This window comes from Danio rerio, chromosome 7 (assembly GCF_049306965.1).
Source record: "Danio rerio strain Tuebingen ecotype United States chromosome 7, GRCz12tu, whole genome shotgun sequence".
Classification (NCBI taxonomy): domain Eukaryota; kingdom Metazoa; phylum Chordata; class Actinopteri; order Cypriniformes; family Danionidae; genus Danio; species Danio rerio.
In genome coordinates this window covers 7,859,620-7,880,505 of record NC_133182.1, presented here as the reverse complement: position 1 = coordinate 7,880,505, position 20,886 = coordinate 7,859,620, and the positions used below count along the sequence as shown (strand labels likewise).

The 20,886-nt window shown below is 38.2% G+C and overlaps 1 protein-coding gene and 2 long non-coding RNA genes across 3 annotated transcripts in view; 2 read left to right on the top strand and 1 right to left on the bottom strand.

The window, feature by feature from the left end:
• The first annotated feature begins 277 nt into the window (after positions 1-277).
• On the top strand, positions 278-3,530 carry LOC141375435 (uncharacterized). The gene is made up of 3 exons (XR_012383487.1): positions 278-520; positions 969-1,722; positions 2,291-3,530. It is a non-coding gene; the product is annotated as an uncharacterized lncRNA (long non-coding RNA).
• A 773-nt stretch (positions 3,531-4,303) lies between these two features.
• LOC137496145 (uncharacterized) lies at positions 4,304-8,007 on the bottom strand. The gene is made up of 7 exons (XR_011016246.2): positions 7,951-8,007; positions 7,088-7,587; positions 6,662-6,767; positions 5,565-5,691; positions 5,303-5,388; positions 4,947-4,989; positions 4,304-4,839 (listed from the first exon to the last, which is right to left on the bottom strand). It is a non-coding gene; the product is annotated as an uncharacterized lncRNA (long non-coding RNA).
• Positions 7,415-20,886, top strand: part of parp14rs2.1 (poly(ADP-ribose) polymerase family member 14-related sequence 2.1) — a 32,814-nt gene continuing 19,342 nt past the window's right edge. Inside the window, exons 1-7 of the mRNA XM_017356962.4 lie at positions 7,415-7,659; positions 7,763-7,890; positions 11,385-12,866; positions 15,116-15,349; positions 15,454-15,675; positions 15,769-15,826; positions 16,344-16,490. Of these exons, the coding sequence (XP_017212451.2) occupies positions 7,491-7,659; positions 7,763-7,890; positions 11,385-12,866; positions 15,116-15,349; positions 15,454-15,675; positions 15,769-15,826; positions 16,344-16,490 (2,440 nt within the window). The 5' untranslated portion in view covers positions 7,415-7,490. The remainder of the gene's footprint in view (positions 7,660-7,762; positions 7,891-11,384; positions 12,867-15,115; positions 15,350-15,453; positions 15,676-15,768; positions 15,827-16,343; positions 16,491-20,886) is intronic.

Below are 20,886 nucleotides of genomic sequence, written 5' to 3'. Positions count from 1 at the left end.
GTTTCCTCCGGGTGCTCCGGTTTCCCTCACAGTCCAAAGACATGCGGTACAGGTGAATTGGGTAGACTAAATTGTCCGTAGTGAATGCGTGTGAGTGGGTGTGTATGGATGTTTCCCAGAGATGGGTTGCAGCTGGAAGGGCATCCACTGCGTAAAACATATGCTAGATAAGATGGTGGTTTATTCCACTGTGGCGACCCCAGATTAACAAAAGGACAAAGCCATAGAGAAAATGAATGAGTATAGGCAATGATAGACAAGACAATGTTTGATTAATATGAAGTGTTTTAAAATGCTTATTTATTAAAATAAAGGTTACAAAGTAAAGAAGAAATATATTGTGTGTTTGTATATTTATTTCACTGCCTTCAAGATTTTACATTGTAAACTAAAGGGAACAAGGGGGGAACAAATGTTGTATTTACCCTTTAACTACAGGTAACAAGAGAGGAACAAAGCTTCACTTTAATTTACAACCCTCAAATGTGGTATTTACCCTGTAAGTACAGGGACCAAGGGGGTAACAAAGCTTCACTTTAATTTACAACCCTCAAATGTGGTATTTACCCTGTAAGTACAGGTAACAAGGGAGGAACAAAGCTTCACTTTAATTTACAACCCTCAAATGTGGTATTTACCCTGTAAGTACAGGGAACAAGGGAGGAACAAAGCTTCACTTTAATTTACAACCCTCAAATGTGGTATTTACCCTGTAAGTACAGGGAACAAGGGGGTAACAAGGGAGGAACAAAGCTTCACTTTAATTTACAACCCTCAAATGTGGTATTTACCCTGTAAGTACAGGGAACAAGGGGGTAACAAGGGAGGAACAAAGCTTCACTTTAATTTACAACCCTCAAATGTGGTATTTACCCTGTAAGTACAGGGAACAAGGGGGTAACAAGGGAGGAACAAAGCTTCACTTTAATTTACAACCCTCAAATGTGGTATTTACCCTGTAAGTACAGGGACCAAGGGGGTAACAAAGCTTCACTTTAATTTACAACCCTCAAATGTGGTATTTACCCTGTAAGTACAGGGAACAAGGGAGGAACAAAGCTTCACTTTAATTTACAACCCTCAAATGTGGTATTTACCCTGTAAGTACAGGGACCAAGGGGGTAACAAAGCTTCACTTTAATTTACAACCCTCAAATGTGGTATTTACCCTGTAACTACAGGTAACAAGGGAGGAACAAAGCTTCACTTTAATTTACAACCCTCAAATGTGGTATTTACCCTGTAAGTACAGGGAACAAGGGAGGAACAAAGCTTCACTTTAATTTACAACCCTCAAATGTGGTATTTACCCTGTAAGTACAGGGAACAAGGGGGTAACAAGGGAGGAACAAAGCTTCACTTTAATTTACAACCCTCAAATGTGGTATTTACCCTGTAAGTACAGGGAACAAGGGGGTAACAAGGGAGGAACAAAGCTTCACTTTAATTTACAACCCTCAAATGTGGTATTTACCCTGTAAGTACAGGGAACAAGGGGGTAACAAGGGAGGAACAAAGCTTCACTTTAATTTACAACCCTCAAATGTGGTATTTACCCTGTAAGTACAGGGACCAAGGGGGTAACAAAGCTTCACTTTAATTTACAACCCTCAAATGTGGTATTTACCCTGTAAGTACAGGGAACAAGGGAGGAACAAAGCTTCACTTTAATTTACAACCCTCAAATGTGGTATTTACCCTGTAAGTACAGGGACCAAGGGGGTAACAAAGCTTCACTTTAATTTACAACCCTCAAATGTGGTATTTACCCTGTAAGTACAGGGAACAAGGGAGGAACAAAGCTTCACTTTAATTTACAACCCTCAAATGTGGTATTTACCCTGTAAGTACAGGGAACAAGGGGGTAACAAGGGAGGAACAAAGCTTCACTTTAATTTACAACCCTCAAATGTGGTATTTACCCTGTAAGTACAGGGACCAAGGGGGTAACAAAGCTTCACTTTAATTTACAACCCTCAAATGTGGTATTTACCCTGTAAGTACAGGGAACAAGGGAGGAACAAAGCTTCACTTTAATTTACAACCCTCAAATGTGGTATTTACCCTGTAAGTACAGGGAACAAGGGAGGAACAAAGCTTCACTTTAATTTACAACCCTCAAATGTGGTATTTACCCTGTAAGTACAGGGAACAAGGGAGGAACAAAGCTTCACTTTAATTTACAACCCTCAAATGTGGTATTTACCCTGTAAGTACAGGGAACAAGGGAGGAACAAAGCTTCACTTTAATTTACAACCCTCAAATGTGGTATTTACCCTGTAAGTACAGGGAACAAGGGAGGAACAAAGCTTCACTTTAATTTACAACCCTCAAATGTGGTATTTACCCTGTAAGTACAGGGAACAAGGGAGGAACAAAGCTTCACTTTAATTTACAACCCTCAAATGTGGTATTTACCCTGTAAGTACAGGGAACAAGGGAGGAACAAAGCTTCACTTTAATTTACAACCCTCAAATGTGGTATTTACCCTGTAAGTACAGGGAACAAGGAGGGAACAAATACTGTATTTACCCTTTAACTACAGGGAACAAAGAGGGAAGAAGCTGAACTTTAACATACTAGTGTATACTTGAACACTAAGAACAGAGTAAACTACAGCAGCAGTTTTTATTGATTGAAGACCAAATTACTAGATTTTTCTATAAAGCATCAGCTATACATTTACTGAAATGCAACAGTTAGCCCCCCTGTGCAACAGCAGTAAAGATGCGAGCCTGTTTTAATCTGCACTGAACCCTGACGGTAGGCCTATGTCATGCAAAGTTATTTGTTGATAGTGAGTTATGGAGACATTGATGGCTTTGGTGAGATCGACGAGTAAACATAAGGTAAGTAGTGTATGGAAATATATTTTTTATTGAATTGCAGATTTAAAATACAGTATACAATAAGGGTTCATAATTTCACAGGCTGTAAACCTTTTATTCATTAAACACCCCATATAAAACCCAAGCACTGAGTAAGAGTACTAATGTACTCATGCAGGTGCATGTACAGTACATTTGCAGATAGCAATAGGTTGTCACTGCATAATTCTTTATATGTATACAATACTTAAAGAAATGTACATCGTAAACTTAATATACTTATTTGCGTGATGAATATCTTATTGTTACTCCCTTTTACGCAAACATTATGGTTTGTTCTTTTGCAATTTAAAGAAAAGTACAACGTTATTTCACTGTACTTACGCTGTACCTTTCATGCTGAATATCTGGTTGTTACCCCCTTATTACCCAAGCATTACAGTTTGTTCCCTTATACTTACGTAAACGTTATTTATACTTACACTATAGGTACAGAAAAGTACACCGTTATTTCACTGTACTTACGCAGTAATTTTCGTGATGAACATCTGGTTGTTACCCCCTTTTTACCCAAGCATTATGGTTTGTTCCCTGATACCTACACATACGTTCATTATACTTACACAGTACGTACAGAAAAGTACACTGTAATTTCACTGTACTTACGCGGTACTTTGCGGGTTGTAAAAGAAAGCGTTACCATCTGCAGCAACTGTGTTATGCTATCATGTCAACATGGAGCAAAATCTCTGAGGAATATTTCCAGTATCTTGTTGAATCTTCGACACAAAGAATTAAGGCAGTTCTGAAGGATAAATGGGAAGTGTGCCTAATAAAGGTGAGTGTGTGTGTATGTATGTGTGTGTGCGTGTATATATATATATATATATATATATATATATATATATATATATATATATATATATATATATATATATATATATATGAAATTAGTAGCCCTCCTATGAAATTTTATCTTATATCTATATTATTATTATTATTATTTTACCTGGCTACAGAACAAACCACTGTTGTCCAATCACTTGAAAAATTAACCTATTTAAGACTTTAAATTAAACTTTAAGCTGAATACTAGTTATTCAAAATAGCTAGTGAAATATTACACACTGTCATCATGGCAAAGCCAAAAGAGTATTATCACTTATATTAAAAATTACAATTTAAAATCTTATACTTTTGTCTTCAGCTGCACAGCAAAATATGGGGACCCAAAACAACTCTATGGGTGTTAATTTCAACACTTTGAAAGTGTCTCATGGGGTCCACTCAAAACAGAGTTAAATCAACACTTTCAAAAGGGTTGGCACATTGACACCGAAGAAAGGGTCAATTTTAACTCTGGGCAGAGTTAAAAAATGTAACTATATTTAACACCGCCTGGTGTAATATATTGTTATTTTATTCAACTCTCTTGAGTGTAAATATGGTAAAAAGGCAAAATAGACTGTAAATTACAAAAGAAAAAACATTTTATTTGAAAACATTCACCACTTCAACAATTCATTCAGTTTTTAAAATGCAACAATGTCAAATATGCTTTAAATGTTTTATTAGTACAGACAGTATAAACAAAATATGTATGACCAGTGCTCAATAAGGCTGTTTCAGTCCTTTGGTCCAAACTTGATGTGTTATCAGAGCAATTTGAAAGTTCAATATAGCGTCACTCATAGTTTTCTTCTGAACTCATAGTTTTCTTGTGAAATTACATTTTAAACAACTTGGCGTGCAAATCTTTCACTTCTGGTGTTTCCTTGGTCCTCCATATCAAACACAGCAGTTTAAATGAAGGTATAAATGCTGTAAACTTGTGTGAAAACAAACTGGAGCAAGGAAATCTCATCAAGCATGTCCTGTGAATGAAGTGCTTCCCAGCCACAGGATGACCTTTTTATCCATGACGATGTACAGTAGTAGCTGCTGATCGCTCGTCTGGTGGTTCCTGATGCACGGATATAGGGTGATGCTCATCTAAGAACTCTTCAAGACTTCAGCATGAAAAGAAAAATGTTTGAAAACAAACTGCAATCAAATTCTATGATATATTTAAAAGAACATTTAAAGTAAATAAAACATTCAAGAAATCTAAACTCACCTTTTGAAAATCTTCATGATGATCCACAACTTGACTCTCCCAGCTGGTTGAGGTGACAGGATATGGAAAAGTAGAAAAAACACATACATCACTGTTGGAATCTCCAAAAACAATTAGGTTAACCACTATGGCTAGAACTGGAAAAACAGGCAGCTGTCTGTCCAGAATCCTGAATTTAACACAACACTTGGAGCAAAATTTAGAGGAGCTTAACATCTTTTATATCATTTAGTGATGCTGACTTCCCCAAAATATTGGCCACAGTGTAAAAAATATTCATAAACTTCATAAACAACAGTTTTCTGTAAGCGTGTGCGTGCGTGCGTGCTTGTGTGCGCGCGTGCATGTTTCTTTACCAGATTCAACTTGTTAGGCCCTTTCAGGTCCAGTATTGACGCCACCTTTACTGGAGTCAAGCAGATGTTTCAGGTCCAAATATAATCTAAAATATTAGGATAAGCAGAAGAGGAAAAGTGCAAAGCAAAGAGCAAAACATTATTTAAGTAACAGTTCACCCACAATACAAAACTTATCACCTTCATGTCATTCATTATTCTTTAATGCTCTAATACCCTCTCAGCTTATTGTGAAACAAATACAGAACTTTATCAAACATACCTTCATTATTATCACCACATATGACCAAGAAGGTGTGCTTGGTCATTTCACCAACTCTGGAAATACACCATCCGTCTCTAATCAGCCACCGTCACAGGGTCTTGTGTTATTGTATAGAGAACTGTGGCTGTTAAAAAAACAACAAAAAATTAGTATCTAACACATATGCATAACCTTCAGATAAAAGGAGAGATGAACATCACAAAGTATGCCTCACATTTTTTTCAGATATCTTTTGACTCAGATGTTGATTATTGATAATAAATCTACAAATCAAACCTGTACCATCATTAGGCTGCTCAAATATGAATCAGTTGATTAATTTTACAGACAGGTGGCTGTTTACAACGCACTAAATTGTCTTTAATAAAAAGGAAATGTTGTGTACAGTACATGCTAAGTTTAGCCTATAGTTTTAAGCACAATATCATGCGGGAGAAAAAGCTTGACTAAGATGTTCCTGGCTACATAAATAGCCTAACTTACTAACGTCAGACATCCCGAGTTGGGAAAAGTAATTTTCGGGGGATACAGAGTTGATTTGCGGGAGGTAGCGGGAGAGATGAGAACCTGAAGAGCAATGGGATGAGTTGCGCGCGATGTACCTAAAGAGCGGTGGGGGTGACTTGCGCGCGACGTACCTGAAGAGCTGGGAGGGATGCGGTGGAGAGGGGTGTGCAAAGTGTTTAATGACCGGGCGGGAGACGCGCGATTTCCGGGAGATTATCATTCATTTGCGGGCATCTACTTGGGCATCTGGGAGTCTCTGTGCGTTTGCGGGATAACGTTAATGTTAGTCCCGCAACTTCCGGGAGACTTCTGTAACCTTAAATGCCTGAGAAAGTGCAAACGCGGTCATTTAAAGACATTAATGTTAACATTCCGACTTTAATGGTTGTCAACGCTTAATATAATTCAAGCGTACGTTATCACGCGAGTCTATGAACTAACGTTAACGGTATATGGACGGCCACGAATGAACCAGTTTAAAAGGGCCGCGGTGTTTAAAATAACCAAATTAACGTACACGAATAACAAACAATCATATGTTTTAGTCAGGAAGCCTTTTACAAGTAAGCATATGTTAATTTACTCACCAGATATGTTTTAGAAACTCTTCAGAGCTTATGGAAACCGTCCTCTGTTGCATCCGGGCAGAGTAGGCTAACGTTAGGCTGCTCCGGGGAGTCCCTCGCTAGTTTGCTTCAAATTAAAGGAGAAGTGTCGATTTTATTTTACAGATGGGTAACAACGCACAAAATGGCATTAAGCGTAACAGAAATGTGTTGAACATGTACATTTGATGTTTTTATGCACTATGTATGCGTGAGCATATATAAAAACATTCTTGAAAAGAAGTGAATAGTAATGCAGTTAAGCTAGATACACAAACGACCATGAATGAACTGCAGAAGATTAAAATTGTCACTCCATTCTAAAGTTATTAACTTAACAATATGTTTACAACTGTATTTCCTCAAAGAAAGTCAGTAAAATACCAACATTTAGGTAGTTTGACTCACCAGTTGCTGTTCTAAACCTCAGATGAAAAATGGCGTCTGGAAAATTCTTCAGTGACTGGGGCTGCATGAATTCCCGGATGTTGGAAATAACACCACCAAGAGTTGAAAAGATAACTCCTTGATTTCGCACTGAATAAAATCAATTCTAACTCTTATTATATTCATTTATCAAAATCTAACTCTTTAACGTCAACACTTTACTCTGAAATGCTTCAACACCGAGAATTTAACTCAGATGAATTTGCTGTGTGTATTTTGTTTTCTGGGGGCACTCTTCAAGCTCACAGCATCACGAGGAAGCTGGAGGAGTGTCTTAGTTAAAACCTCAGAGCCAAAGTAAAAATGAAAGCATGAGCACCTACTGTTAGTATCCTCACCTCAAAGCTCAAACAACAGATGAAAAATGGAGAACTACCTGTACGATGTGTTTTTTGAGGCCAGTAATCTCTCTGATGTGGCACTTGAACACATAAAAAGATACTTCAAAGTAAGAAGTCGATCTGGAGGAGGAGAGTGTGTGGTCAGCAAAGTGGATAAAGACATCTACAAGATCAGTTTTGTAAATCAAAATGGTAAGCATGCTTTTCTTGCCATAAAATTCATTATTGTATCACAATTTATCTAACCAAAAAAAAATATTGAAAATAAATGCTCCTAAAAATGTTATATTCACAGCCCAAGAAAGGGTGCTAAACCGGAAGGATCATGTCATAAAAATAAATAAACAAGAAGAAATCCATGTTTCAGTAAGACGTGAAAATGATTTTAAATGCAGCGAACAACCAAAAGCATCTGCTAATCAGGTAAGTGTCAGAATAATAAAATAAATAGATATTAAGCTTCTATTTATGTGTTTGTTCTACCTTTTATTTCCTTCTGATAAAAGACAGTCAAACCTGTTTTTCAGAATTCTTTACTCTGTTGAAAGAACTGAGAACACGCCTCTTAGAAGTTCTTTTAAATCATACAAACCACTGTGCAGCCTCAGAGCTTGATTGAACAATTCAAAAGTAATAATTTCTCATAAGATAAGACAACTCAGTCTCATGAATAATATTTGGACACCAATGTGATCAGTACTTGCAGTCACATGACGCGTTACAACTTGACATAACCCATGAAATTAGAGGAACAAAGCTTAAAATTTGCCAGTACCCCCTGGTACCTAGTACCACCTACAATTAAAGCTAAAAGGTGTTAATATTGACTTAATTGATGTTCAACACACGTAAATCTCATAATCTCTCAGAAAATATAGGTATTCAAAATGAGCCAGGACAGACTGTGTCCGTTTCATCAGGAAATGCAAGACAAAAAGGATTTGAGTTATGAGGGCAGTGTGTGTGTGTGTGTGTGTGTGTTAATGCACATAATAAATATAATACTTACTCCCAGGGCCATTTATATCAAAGTTGGTATTTAGCTGCACCATGTTGGTGTTTCATAACATCTAATTTTTACAAGGTGGGTTGTTAGCCCAATGCTCAACCCCCAACCTGGAGAACTACGACATATACACTTTAGTTGCCCAATTCACCTATAGCCCATATGTTTGGACTTCTTTTTTTTTCATCCTTGGCTTATCACATACATGCCTGTAGTTTGGTCGCATTCTCTTTCATATTTGTAGTTTGTCCAGGAGCGCCGGCAGGATTTCATTCCAAGGTACGCACAAATCCAGCACCGCCGCACCCCCTTCCGATGGCTGTTATTTCAGTATTCAAACATTAAATAACAAATGCATCAAGTAAAATAAAAACAAATATTTTTTATAATTTAGCAAAATTATGCTTTTTTTATCTTTGCATTTTTATTATTTTATTTTGTTAGTTTTAATATTTTGTCTTCGTAATTAAAGCTATAGACAAATTCCTGCTTGACATTTTAGAAAATATTTTGCGTAGCTACCCAGTATGTATTAAAGATCACTGAGAACAAAAAAAAAACAGAAACATGTTAAATGGCCCCATAAATGTCCAAATTATATTTAACCGAATCGTAAAAATTTGTGAAAATTGCTTTTTATTTTTATAAAACATTTTATTATTATTTTTTGAGTTAAAACTATACCGGCAATTAAGAATCCATGTTTATTTTATTTATTCTTTAATTTGACCTGTTTATTGGTGCATATATAATTTTACTCATACAACAGTACCTTGGACAGCAAAGCTTTCAAACACAACCCCAATAAAGTAATGAAAGATAAGACTTTCTCCGGTGACGGCTTTCTCTCAACATGCCGTAACCGTCCTTCGGGTGGTGTAGCCAGCATTAAATCAGAAAACAAGACGTCTGGCTTGACAGAAGTGCAGTTATTTCCTCGTTGTTCATAGAGTCTGTAAGTTCGTGTTTCATGAATATAGTATACGATTGTGAACATCAATAATGTTAAGCTTGTCTATTCGATGCACAGCAGAAAAAAAAGTCTTTCAGCAGCACTAAAAAAAGTGTTGCATGCAGAACTGTTGCAAACAATTTATTTGTGTTGAATTTAAACAAACAAATTAAGTTCAATAATGTTTAACTTAATTTGTTTGTTTAAATTCAGCCCAAATAAATTATTTACAACCACTTAACGTTAAAAAAATTGAGTAAATCCAAGGAATCATCTTTACATAATTTTTTTTCAATGAGTGCATGTAAGCTGTTGGTTAAGTTCTCTCTCGGAGTCCTCAGTGGAGAAACAACCGTAAACATACCCAAGTATTCTCAGAACGATTTGGCACGATAGTGGAAAAGCAGGCAGCTGTAGTGTATACTGTTTAATAATCAATTTAAATAATGTCACAAATAAATAAATAAATAAAAAGCGGCATTAATTCTCGCCCTTTCGTAGTAGGTACGCACAGTGCGTACAGCCGTACGGCTGCAGGCGCCACTGAGTTTGTCCACAATCATGTTATTCTGTGTCCTAACAATATGCAACATTACAAGATTCCAGTGATCAAGCCATTTGTCTGTATGCACCGGACCCAGACAAAGCAGAAACACTTTCATGTTTTAACCATAGACTGTAAAATATAGGTTTTACCTTTATATTGGCTAGTTATTTTATTTTCAAGCTCTGAGGTAAACTGTCTGCTGCTACTTTAAGTATGGCTATGAATAAAATGGTATAAAATATTATTCAACCTCACAGTGGTAACATTTAACTCTACATAAAGCACAAAATCAGCATCTCAAGTTATCGTTGTCCTAGTAGGTGTTTCTGTGTGGAGTTTGCATGTTCTCCCTGTGTTGGTGTGGTTTTCCCCACAGTCTAAACACAGTCCAAGGTGAATTGGATGAACTAAGTTGCCTGTGGTATACGAGTGCGTGTGTGAATGTAAGAGTGTATGGGTGTTTTCCAGTACCGGGTTGCAGTTGGAAGGCCAACCGCTGCGTAAAACATGCTGGAACAGTTGGCAGTTCATTCTGCTGTGGCAACCCCCGATAAATAAAGGACTAAGCCGAAGTAAAATGAATAATATTATTTATGTGAAGTTTATTTATAAACAAATGTCGAGAGGATCACGTGCTTATGATTGTTCACAGCTGTTCCAATTTTAGCTAATGACTGATTATCCTATCAGACGATCCTTAACTCACTATAAATAACCAGACTTTTCTCATCTCAATAGCTTCGTCTTGAAGAAACCCCCCCCACCCAACCCTACTTTTCCTCCTTTCAAACAGGCGACACAGTGGCCAGTGATTAGCACTGTTGCATCACAGCAAGAATCGTTCTCCCCGTGATCGCGTGGGTTTTCCCCAGGACCTCCAGTTTCCTCCCACAGTTCAAAGACAAGCATCCTAAACAATTAATCCAAAATATTTTAGCCAAACTCCAAGTACACCTTCTCAGCATCCATATCTGACACTTAGCTACAATAAGCAGGAGGGGGAGTCATCGAGATCTACCTGAGCTCAAACTCCCCTCTTGCCTTGCAACGGGAGGGAGCCCAGGGCTCGAGGATCTTATAAGCTAAGGGCTCTCTCCCAGGACAGCACGCCAAACTAGCTTTATAATCTATCATCATTCACTATTTTCAGTTAGCACATAATGTCAATGATTTTAATTGTTGGAGTGTTTGTTTAAAACTGGCTGAATCAATATTACATTAGCAGTAACAGAAAGTAACATTACATTTGTTGATCGTGTACATGTGTTTTTAGATCATGCAACTAATTAGAAAGTTACAGTTATTTCTTGTCAATGTAATTTCTTATTTGTTTCTGGGCAGCCAAATGCAAGTAAAATCGGAATCATTCAACATTCAATTCCTTGTTTTTGTTGTTTTGTTTTGTTTTTTAGAAAGTCTACAAATTGGACCAATATCTTCTACGATTTTTCACTGACTGTAAAAAGCCATATTCACAACTGGAGAAACTCCTCTCTGCTCTTTCCAGCACCTTTGAGATCAACATTGAGGCAGAAGAGTTGGTGGTGCTGAGGAATCCGGCAGCTGCAGATGTTTGTCCACTAAAGCAATGGGAACTTGGTGTGGACCAAGTGGTTGATCAGCTACAGTTTCACTATACTGTCCACTTTGAGGTTGAAAGAGACAAATATGCAATTCTGGAAAAAAACTGTTCCAATCAAAACGAGGACTTAAAAATCTATTTTGAAGAAGGGGCATGTTTGGCTGTGGTGGTCGGAGAACAAAATCAAGTGGACGAGATTTTAAAATCTACTAGCCACACACAGGAACAACAGCAGGTCAAACAAGAGTGTTGCGTGTCTGAGAAACAATTTCCCCTCATCAAAGAGCAGTTTGAGTCATACATAACGTCTAATTTACCCGAACTTCAGATTGCACATGAACAATCAGGTGTAATCATTTTAAAGGGTCTGGAGAAAGATGTCCAAGAAGGTGAACAAAAGCTTTCAAAACTGAAAAAAGAGATCCAGGAGAAAAGGGTTCCATCCAATCATGCTCTTATGACCTTCTTGGATTCAAGCGATGGTATAAAACACTTCCAGAGAAGATTTCAGCAGAGCCTCTACAGCCCAGTAATGCTCGAGACTTCAGGATCAGATCTGCTTCTGTTGAGTTTGTCTGATGGAGCTCTTCAGGAGGCAGCTGCTGCCATTCAGAGAGACCTGAGCTTGGAGATTATACACTTAAATAACACTGAGAAGTCATCAGCGTTTCCTACGCTAAAGGAAGAGTTGAGTAAAGCGGTCAAGCAGGCCAATCGTGAAAGTGTAAAAGTGGAGCTGAAATACCAGAATGAGTCAAGTTCTGATGCCAAAGTGCAACTGGTCGGCTTCACTACTGAAGTTAATGAGCTGAAGAACATGTTACTTCAATATAAAATAAACCATCAGATACATCAAGAACGCCTGCTACTTGAATACCCAGAGATGGCAAAGCATTTCTCTGAGATCATGTCGATGGCTGGTGTGAAGGAGTGCAATGGAGTGGAAATAAGGCCAACATGTTCGCCTTCCCCATGCGTCCACCTTACAGGACCTCGCTGTGAAGTTGAGAGCTTAAAGGAAACCCTTGTGTCATTTCTTCGCAGTCTTGTGACTAAAAAATTTGAAGTGAAAGGACCTGGAGTTCAGCAGTTTTTTCAAGGTGATGGTGAACAGACTTTGAAATTAGTGAAGAATTCTTATATGGTTGGGATTTTTCACGTTGATGATGGGCAACCAACATATCAAGTTTCCAGATACTCAACCAGCTTGAGTTATTCTGGCCTAGCATCTGCTCCATCAACCCATCAGTCTCCAGTCTATGAGACTAAAGTTCACATTAATGTTGCGGTTGGAAGCCTTGAGCAGCAACAGGTATGGCTAAACATGGGCAGGTCCCTTGTAGTTAATGATTCAAAAACCACACAAACCAAAGGCAAAAATAATCCATTCAACTTCAGTTGAACAAATCTGAGAAAATGGGTTTGAGGAAAGTACATTTTTATAAGTTGAAACCAATAGTCATATGGCTTAATGTTTGACATAAGCGCATAATGTTAAAGGCATACGTCACCCCAACATGAAAATCTTTCATTACTTAACCCTTTGTCATTCCAAACTCTTAAGACCTGTTTTTATAAAAAAAAAATTACATTTTAGATGAAATCCGAAAGCACTCCGATCCTTGATAGACAGCAAAGATTCCTGAAACATTAAGGGCCCTATCATACACCCGGCGCAAGGTGTGACGCAATAGTTGTTTTGTAATATTGTAATCCTTTATATTTATATCCTATATATATCCTTATTATATCCTATATTAATATTTAAATTCTTTTTAATATGTAAAGATATTTGCATATTTCTCTACATCTTGTGTATATTAAGCAGTGCGGTTGGTTTTGGTCTATTGAAAAATCTATTATAGTTTCTCAAAATAGCAATGCGCCAACAATGCGTCTCAGAACGCCTTTCTTTTTAGAGCAGAACACCTATGGGAGCACATATGAGCGCTAATGCATTTGCTATTTAAACAGCATAGCGCAACGCCTTAAAACGACTCTTGCGCCAAGGTGAAACTAGCAAACATGTTATTTTCTAGCCTACATAAATATGAAAAACAACTGCTTTTTTTGCCTTCTTCATCTCCTGATGCTTTTTCAGTTCATTCATAACTATTTGCTTTTGTATAATGTTATTATTATTAGCAGTATTATGTATTATATCCATATTTATATTTGGTTTATTAAAAACAAGCTTAGATTTGTCCACCTGCAGGTTTTAGACCATATGGGGCACAACATGAGTATTTGGATGTAACTCAGTTTTTAGTCACACTTTGTTATTATTGTTCATTTATTCGCTTGCTGGAAATTAGAACTGAATTTAGAAATAGTTTTGAAACGAATCTTTGCGCTTAACAAACCAAATAAATTATTTATAGGCTAATTGATGTTTGTGCGTAAAGGTTTTCCTATCCACGAGAGTTAAAGTGATAGTAGGTAATTTATCTCTTATTCTCGCGCTGCAGATTCTCTGTTTAACTGTTTTCTTGCTAGTGAAATGGTCAGTTTTTCCACTTACACTTACTTTATGTCATGTAAATAGCGAATGCGCTCATGGCGCGACGCAGCTGGCTCTTAAAGGGAATGGGAGATGAGACTCTGGTTGGTTTATTCTCAAAACAAACCTATAACTCATTAAGAAAATTAACTCAACCCTTTTAGACCATGCGCCATGGCGCAAAGCGCATTTTCCATCTTTAAATTAGCAAAAGTGGAAAGCATTTGCGCCCTGCGCTCTGCGCTTTGCGCATGGACCGTCAAAATAGAGCCCTAAAAGTCCAGAAAGGTCATAAAAATCTTCAGAACAGATCATAAATATTTTGTCCAATATTATTCAACTGTTTCTTCTCTTTGTTTTCAGTTCAGGAGAGACCTGTGCTTTATATGCATTGCATACTATATACATAAAATCTGTATGCACCCACATTTTGTTTTAATAGAAGAAGTCACTTGTGTGCATTTTGGGTATACATCAGCAGTGACATGCATATTGATCTTCTGAATGTGTGCCCTGAACCGATGCTGAAGAGAAGAAACATTTTGGGTGAAGTGATTATTTTTGTTTTTTGAGCCTTCAAAAGTAATCTTCTAGTTACTGCTTTCTAAGAAGGATCAGATGACTCTCACATTTCACCCAAAACATCTTAATTGATGTTCAAAAGATGAACAAAGGTCTTAGGGGTTTGGAACAACAAAGTTGAGCAACTAATGTCGAATGTCACACAGAAAGCATAGATTCTGTGAATCTTAACACATTTTCCAACTTGCTGTATTTTACAGAATTGAATTATTCTGTTGTCCAGATGTTTTTACTTTCACACACTGTCAGTGTTTGTTTTCAGACGATTCATAAACTAAAGTTGTGTGGATTAACGTTGTGCTGCTTTTGTATGGGTTTTGAAAAGTCCATTTACTTGCATATTTAGAAGGATTTTTGTCAAATAAATAAGGCATGACGGAGAGTAAATTATGAGAAAATGTTTGCGTGGAATAAGCTACCTTTATTTTATTTAATGTGTGTTTTTTGTTTTGTTTTTGTGAATGTCATCATGAATACAGGCCGATGTGTTTGTTGTGCCAATGGTCCAAGCAAACATGACCTCAACGTTAATTGGTTCGTCGCTGTTGTATAAAGCAGGACAGCAGCTTCAAACTAACTTCAACACTGCTAAGAGACGTTGTACTCTTACACCTGGTGATGTGCTCATGGTGGATGCGACAGCAGGGTTGGGATGCTCAAAGGTTCTCTTCATCGAATGTGCACCAAAGGGGAAAAAACAAGAAAGCGAAAAAGTAAGTGGAAAAAGACTAAAATAGATGGTACGGTATTCCCAGAAAAGATTTTAGTTTACTCATTTTTTTATTTTATTTTTTTTATAATATGTATTTTGTTGTAGGCACTTCGCTGTGGACTTGGCCAAGTTTTTACTCTTTGTGAGCAGAATTCTTGGGGTTCAGTTGTGATTCCAGTAATTGGACCCGGAATAGTATTGTCTTTACCTGTCAGAGATTCTGTTAATATCCTTACTCAGGAGATCTGTACATTTTTATCTCAGCCCACTGCTTTCCTGCAAACCATCTATATCCCAATAATGCCTAATTACCCCCATTCTGAAGAGGTAAGCAGTCTATGTACTATAAAAGAATCCCTATGAAATGATGTTTGCCAAAGTGATGTTAATACCTAACTCTATCTTTGAAATATTTTTCAGATGTTTCGAGCAGTCATTGGGAATCTGAGTGCAAAAATGGTGGACAGAACAGGACAAGGCAAGCGATTTAAGAATTTAAGCAATTATAAATTAAAGGCATAGTTAAGCAAACATGTATGGATAACAGGTGATAGATAAAGTTACAGTAAGTAAATAAAGTTCAGTTTGTTGCTTGAAGCTATTGTTTCACTTTATAAGACGTCAGTGTGTGGCAAAGAGCTTAATAATGTTTTGCATGCATGCTCAATTAGATTCATATCAGAGGGCTAAAACAATCTTCTTTAAAGTCTGTTTGACCTGGAAGTTTTATTTCGGTATGTTTATGTACATCTAACTGAAACAGAATATTGAGTAGAGGGTGGGGCTTTCCTTCTGTGCATCATTCCCTAGAGATAGCTCAAATATTGTGGTTGAAGCCATCAAACTGATGACAACAGAAGGTTGCTCAGAAGAAAAATCTGAGACTTTAATTAAGTTTAAGTTTTCAGCTTCTTACAGAAGCTTCGCAAAGAATTACAAAAAAAAAAATATCTGCACATCTTCTCATATCTGCACATCTTCCCCTGTCAACACAGCTCTGTTTCATTCGCTGACTTCTGACCTTGATGAGGTCATCATGGCAGTAAACAGGATTGAACTTCATCTAGTGTTTGGTGACATCACTAATGAGACGACTGATGCCATCGTGAACAGCACAAACTTTATAGACTTCCAGAAAAATGGTATTCATGCAAATTCCTTCTTTAAATAATCCAAACATCTTAATGTGTTGATGTTTAGACCAGGGGTGCCCAGACTAATTCCTGGAGAGACAATAGCCACTTTCACACCTACAGACCTTTCATGTGTTCAGATCATGTGTAAACAGGCCCAATTTGAAAATACCGGTAAATTAATTCTGCCAATTTTACAGTAAGGGAAGTTGTAACATTACTGGTAATTTACCGCAATGCTGCTGTGGTTAGCACTTCTGCCTTTGGATGTTTCCAGGACAAAAGCAGTTGCCTGAATGCGTAAGTTTTAAATAGTGAAACCATTAACAAAAAGCCTGAGCCCCTTTATGTTTACAAATACAAGCGTGGCCATTTAGATTTCTGATTAATGGTGTCAATTTGTGAAGTTTCATAAACTAATTTCGAGAGGAGCACATGATATGATTGTGCACCGCTGGCCACTCATCCGTAATCAGTAATAATCCAATCAGAATGATCCTAGCTTACTATAAATGGATCACTTTCTCCTTATTGCTCTATTTTCGTTTTGGAAGAATCCCCCCTTCCACCCCATCTCCTCCTTTTTTCTCCCCTTCTAAAGGGGGAGCGATCGAGACCTACCTGATCTCAGTTCTCCTGATATGCTTTTAGACCGGGCGGGAGCCCTGGGCTCAAATATCTCCAAACTCAGGGTTCTCTCCCGGGACAGCATGCCAAACCTGCTATAAGTGCCAAGCATATCTAAGTGGGAACTCTTGAAACCTGTATTTTGGGATGAATGTGTGAATGGTCTTTTCTGGAAAAATTACGGAACGTTAAAGTCATTTTGGAAATTTAACGGATATTTGCCAATATCACTGTGTGAAAGGAGCTAATGGCTGTTTCTCAATATGCGTTCTTCAGCGGTCTTGCGTCCTCGTGTTCTCGTGTAACGTCATCGTCAACAGCCAAAGTTCAGTTCCAATACTCAAGACCACAAATACAGAGGACGCGTAAAAAAGTTCCTGATGTGTTCTTGATATCGGGGACGCATCGATGCAGGCTTGAGCACTGAACTTGCTCTTAAAGTCCCAGAAGTCATTGCGACTGGAGGCGGGAAGCACAGCTTTTTATTTAGAGTTATTATTAAAGTTCAGAGATATCACTTATTGATCTCAGGAGTTTCCCTAAATTAAACAGTTAAAGTAAACATTATCATGGACATCTTAATAAAGGCATAAACATATTAGGGTGTTGCTTTGCTGAAATTCGTATTAAAATCTGTTTTATTTGTATTGTGCAAAGTATATTTGAAAGGCTTTATGCAATGTATATATAGTGAAAAGAGGAAAAACAATACATTTTTGTACGAATGATGTAATCTTTAAATAATTTTTCAATAAAAATGGGTGAAGGTCATGTGACCATCAGGAAGAATGCAGCATCTCAATTCTTACAGGACACGTTCTCTGTTCTTGCAGTCTCCCAAGTTCAATCTCCTGAGGTGACCTGGCAAGAACGGTCTTCACAAGAACGCAAGTCCGTTCTCTGTGTTCTTGGAATTGAGAAACAGCCATAGTCCTGAAAAATTTGCCCCCAACCCTCAGTAGACACACCCGAACCCAGCTAATCAAGCTCGTACTAGGTATACTAGAAACTTCCATCGGGTGTATAGAAGCAAATTGAAGCTGAACTTTGCAGGACACCGGTCCTCCAGGATCCAGTTTGGGCACTTCTGGTTTAGACCCTATACGTGCTTGTTTGCCTTTAGTTGGTCTCTTTGAGGTAGGAGATTGACAAATGAGAATTCATTAAGAAGAACAATCACTCTGAATTGTTCGGGAAAGTAAAGGCATGACTGTTGGTGCACTCAAGTGCGAGCTCCCTCTGTTTTTCCTCACATTGCAGTGAGCACTCTTTGGCTACATTTACATGCACCCAAATAATCCTTTTTAATCAGATTGATGGTTCAATTGAATTAAAAACTGTTCATGTCGAGTTTGAAATTTCGATTGAATTGGAAAGGGTGGATTATCTCTTTTGTAATCCATTCCAACAGCAAAATATGAGCATGTAAATACCTGAATCCAAATACTTTTCCAATCACATTCAATAGTCTCTTGGGGCATACAGTACCTTCAGTGCAGCGTTGACACTTATTATCCAGCACAAGTTTTGATAAATCCAATCTCAACCTGTGGTCTGTGTGAGTCCTAATGCCCCAGTAAAGTAATGGGGACTGTAAACTGCTCAGTAAATGCCGTCTTTTGGATGAGTGATTAAACCAAGGTCCTGACTCTCTCTGTGGTCAATAAAAATCCCAGATGTCGTCCGAAATGATTAGGGGTCTAACTCCGGCATCCTGGCCAAATCTGCCCACTGGCCTCTGTCCATTATGGCCTCCTAACCATCCCCATATCCTAATTGGCTTTATCACTCTGTCTCCTCTACACCAATCTGCCGGTATGTAGTATGCAGTCTGGCGCAAAATGGTTGCCAGGTGAATCCAGGTGGATGCTGCAGACTGGTGGATGAGGAGATTCTGCCCAGATATGTGTAAACAACTTTGAGTGTCCAGAAATGCACAATATAAATGTTAGGAATCAAGCAATTATATAAACTTTATTTTAACTCCAGGTTATGTTTATGTACTTAGCCTGATAACTATTGTAGATGAAAAAATATTTCTGCATTATTGCCATTTGTGTTATCCCCTGACAGAGGATTCTCTCACTAAGGATGCACTGGCTCACAGCTGGCCCCAGGGTCTGCACAAGTATGTGTTTTTCCAGTGGGCCTTCTGACACAGTCTCTGTCTTTCAGGGAGGATGAGGACCAGGTCTTATTTGTTGTGACACACTGGCTCATTTGGTCTGGTTTGCCAACCTTATACTCACATAAAGACATTTTTTCTCAGAGACGTGGCACCATCTGCCCACATAGCAAAATTTCTCTGGCCCAGCTCTGGCCCACACAATCAGGTTTTGCTTGGCCCACATGCCGCAGTGAATTACGGTACATGACTGGACCAAATCTGGCTTCCAGACAAGGGCCAAACACGGACCATATCTGGGCCAAGTCTCAGCCAAGTTAATAACTCATAACTGGGCCTGAACTGGGCCAGATAGGTTGGTGTGTCACGATTGCAATGAAATTGATAAACCCATGAAGTGATGCGCTTTAGGCACACTATGGGCACGCTTTTTCTCAAAGTGACCTGATTGGTAGAATTTTTTTTCTTTACTCAAAAATGATTTTAGTGTATTTTAAATGTGGGTCAAGACTGGCCAAACTCACATGGCCCACTTATCACATTTTTAAATCTGGGCCAGATACTACGTTTTTCATCTGGCCCAAATCTTGTGTGCCACCTTAAAGGCGGTGCCACCTCTGCCAAACCTGGGCCATGTTTGGCCCACATGCTGTATGCCACTGCCGGATGAATGCCTACTGTGCCAGCTTTATGCCAAATCTGGGCCAGAATTCTTTGCTACTAGGGTGGCACCTGCATCCAAATCTTTGGAACCTCTTCATGACTTTGGTGACCTAACTCTAGTTAACGACATCACTCAAGCTACTGTGATGACTACCTTAGTGTCCTCTTAAAGGCGAGCAAATGATGTAAAATTTACATTGCTGCCATCTCTGCTCATCCTGATGCCGCACATCAAACTCAGAAGCTGAATCACAAACAGAATGATTGGTTTCTCAGTGATAAGCCTAATGTGCCATCTCATAGGCAGGCCCGGATTGGCTAATCGGGAGGACCGGGAGAATTTCCGGTGGGCCGGTCTGTTTTTTGGCCGCGAGGGCCGGTGTCCCAAGCTCTAGAAACTGTTGCTTTCAGCAGTCACACTTTTAAAAAATTATTTATTTATTTACTTGACCACAGCCTTCTTATTCATTATTTTACCGCAGCTCTGCTCTTTTTTATCTATTCTCTCTATTAGCTTCATGAGCAAGATGCAGCCTGCAGGTTAATGGTGATATAACTAGATAAGTCACCCCTCATTGTACAGCTGTTGTGGTTCAGTGGTTAGCATGTTAAATTATGACGCCGCCACCCCGGGTTCGGTCCTCGTCTGTGTAACATTTTTTTTTTTTTTTTTTAAGACATATAATACTGTTAGGGTTGTTGAACATTTGAAGTTCTAAAACAGCTGTTTTCTCAAAAAAAGACGTTATAGTGTAATTAGAAACTGAATTGGAAAAGACCTTATTTTAATATAGTCAGTGGTGAACTGAGGTGGGCCGGTCTGAGGCTTGAAACTCCAGGGCTGAAAAAGAGTCCCACTCCGGTGTGACTTATAAACTTCTAATTGGAGGTTTGGCTGCACAGATTGCACTTTTCAATTTCATAGACAATTCAGAGTGATTAGACTTGTAAGCAAATCCCCATTCATCTATCTCTGACATCAAGTCTCTG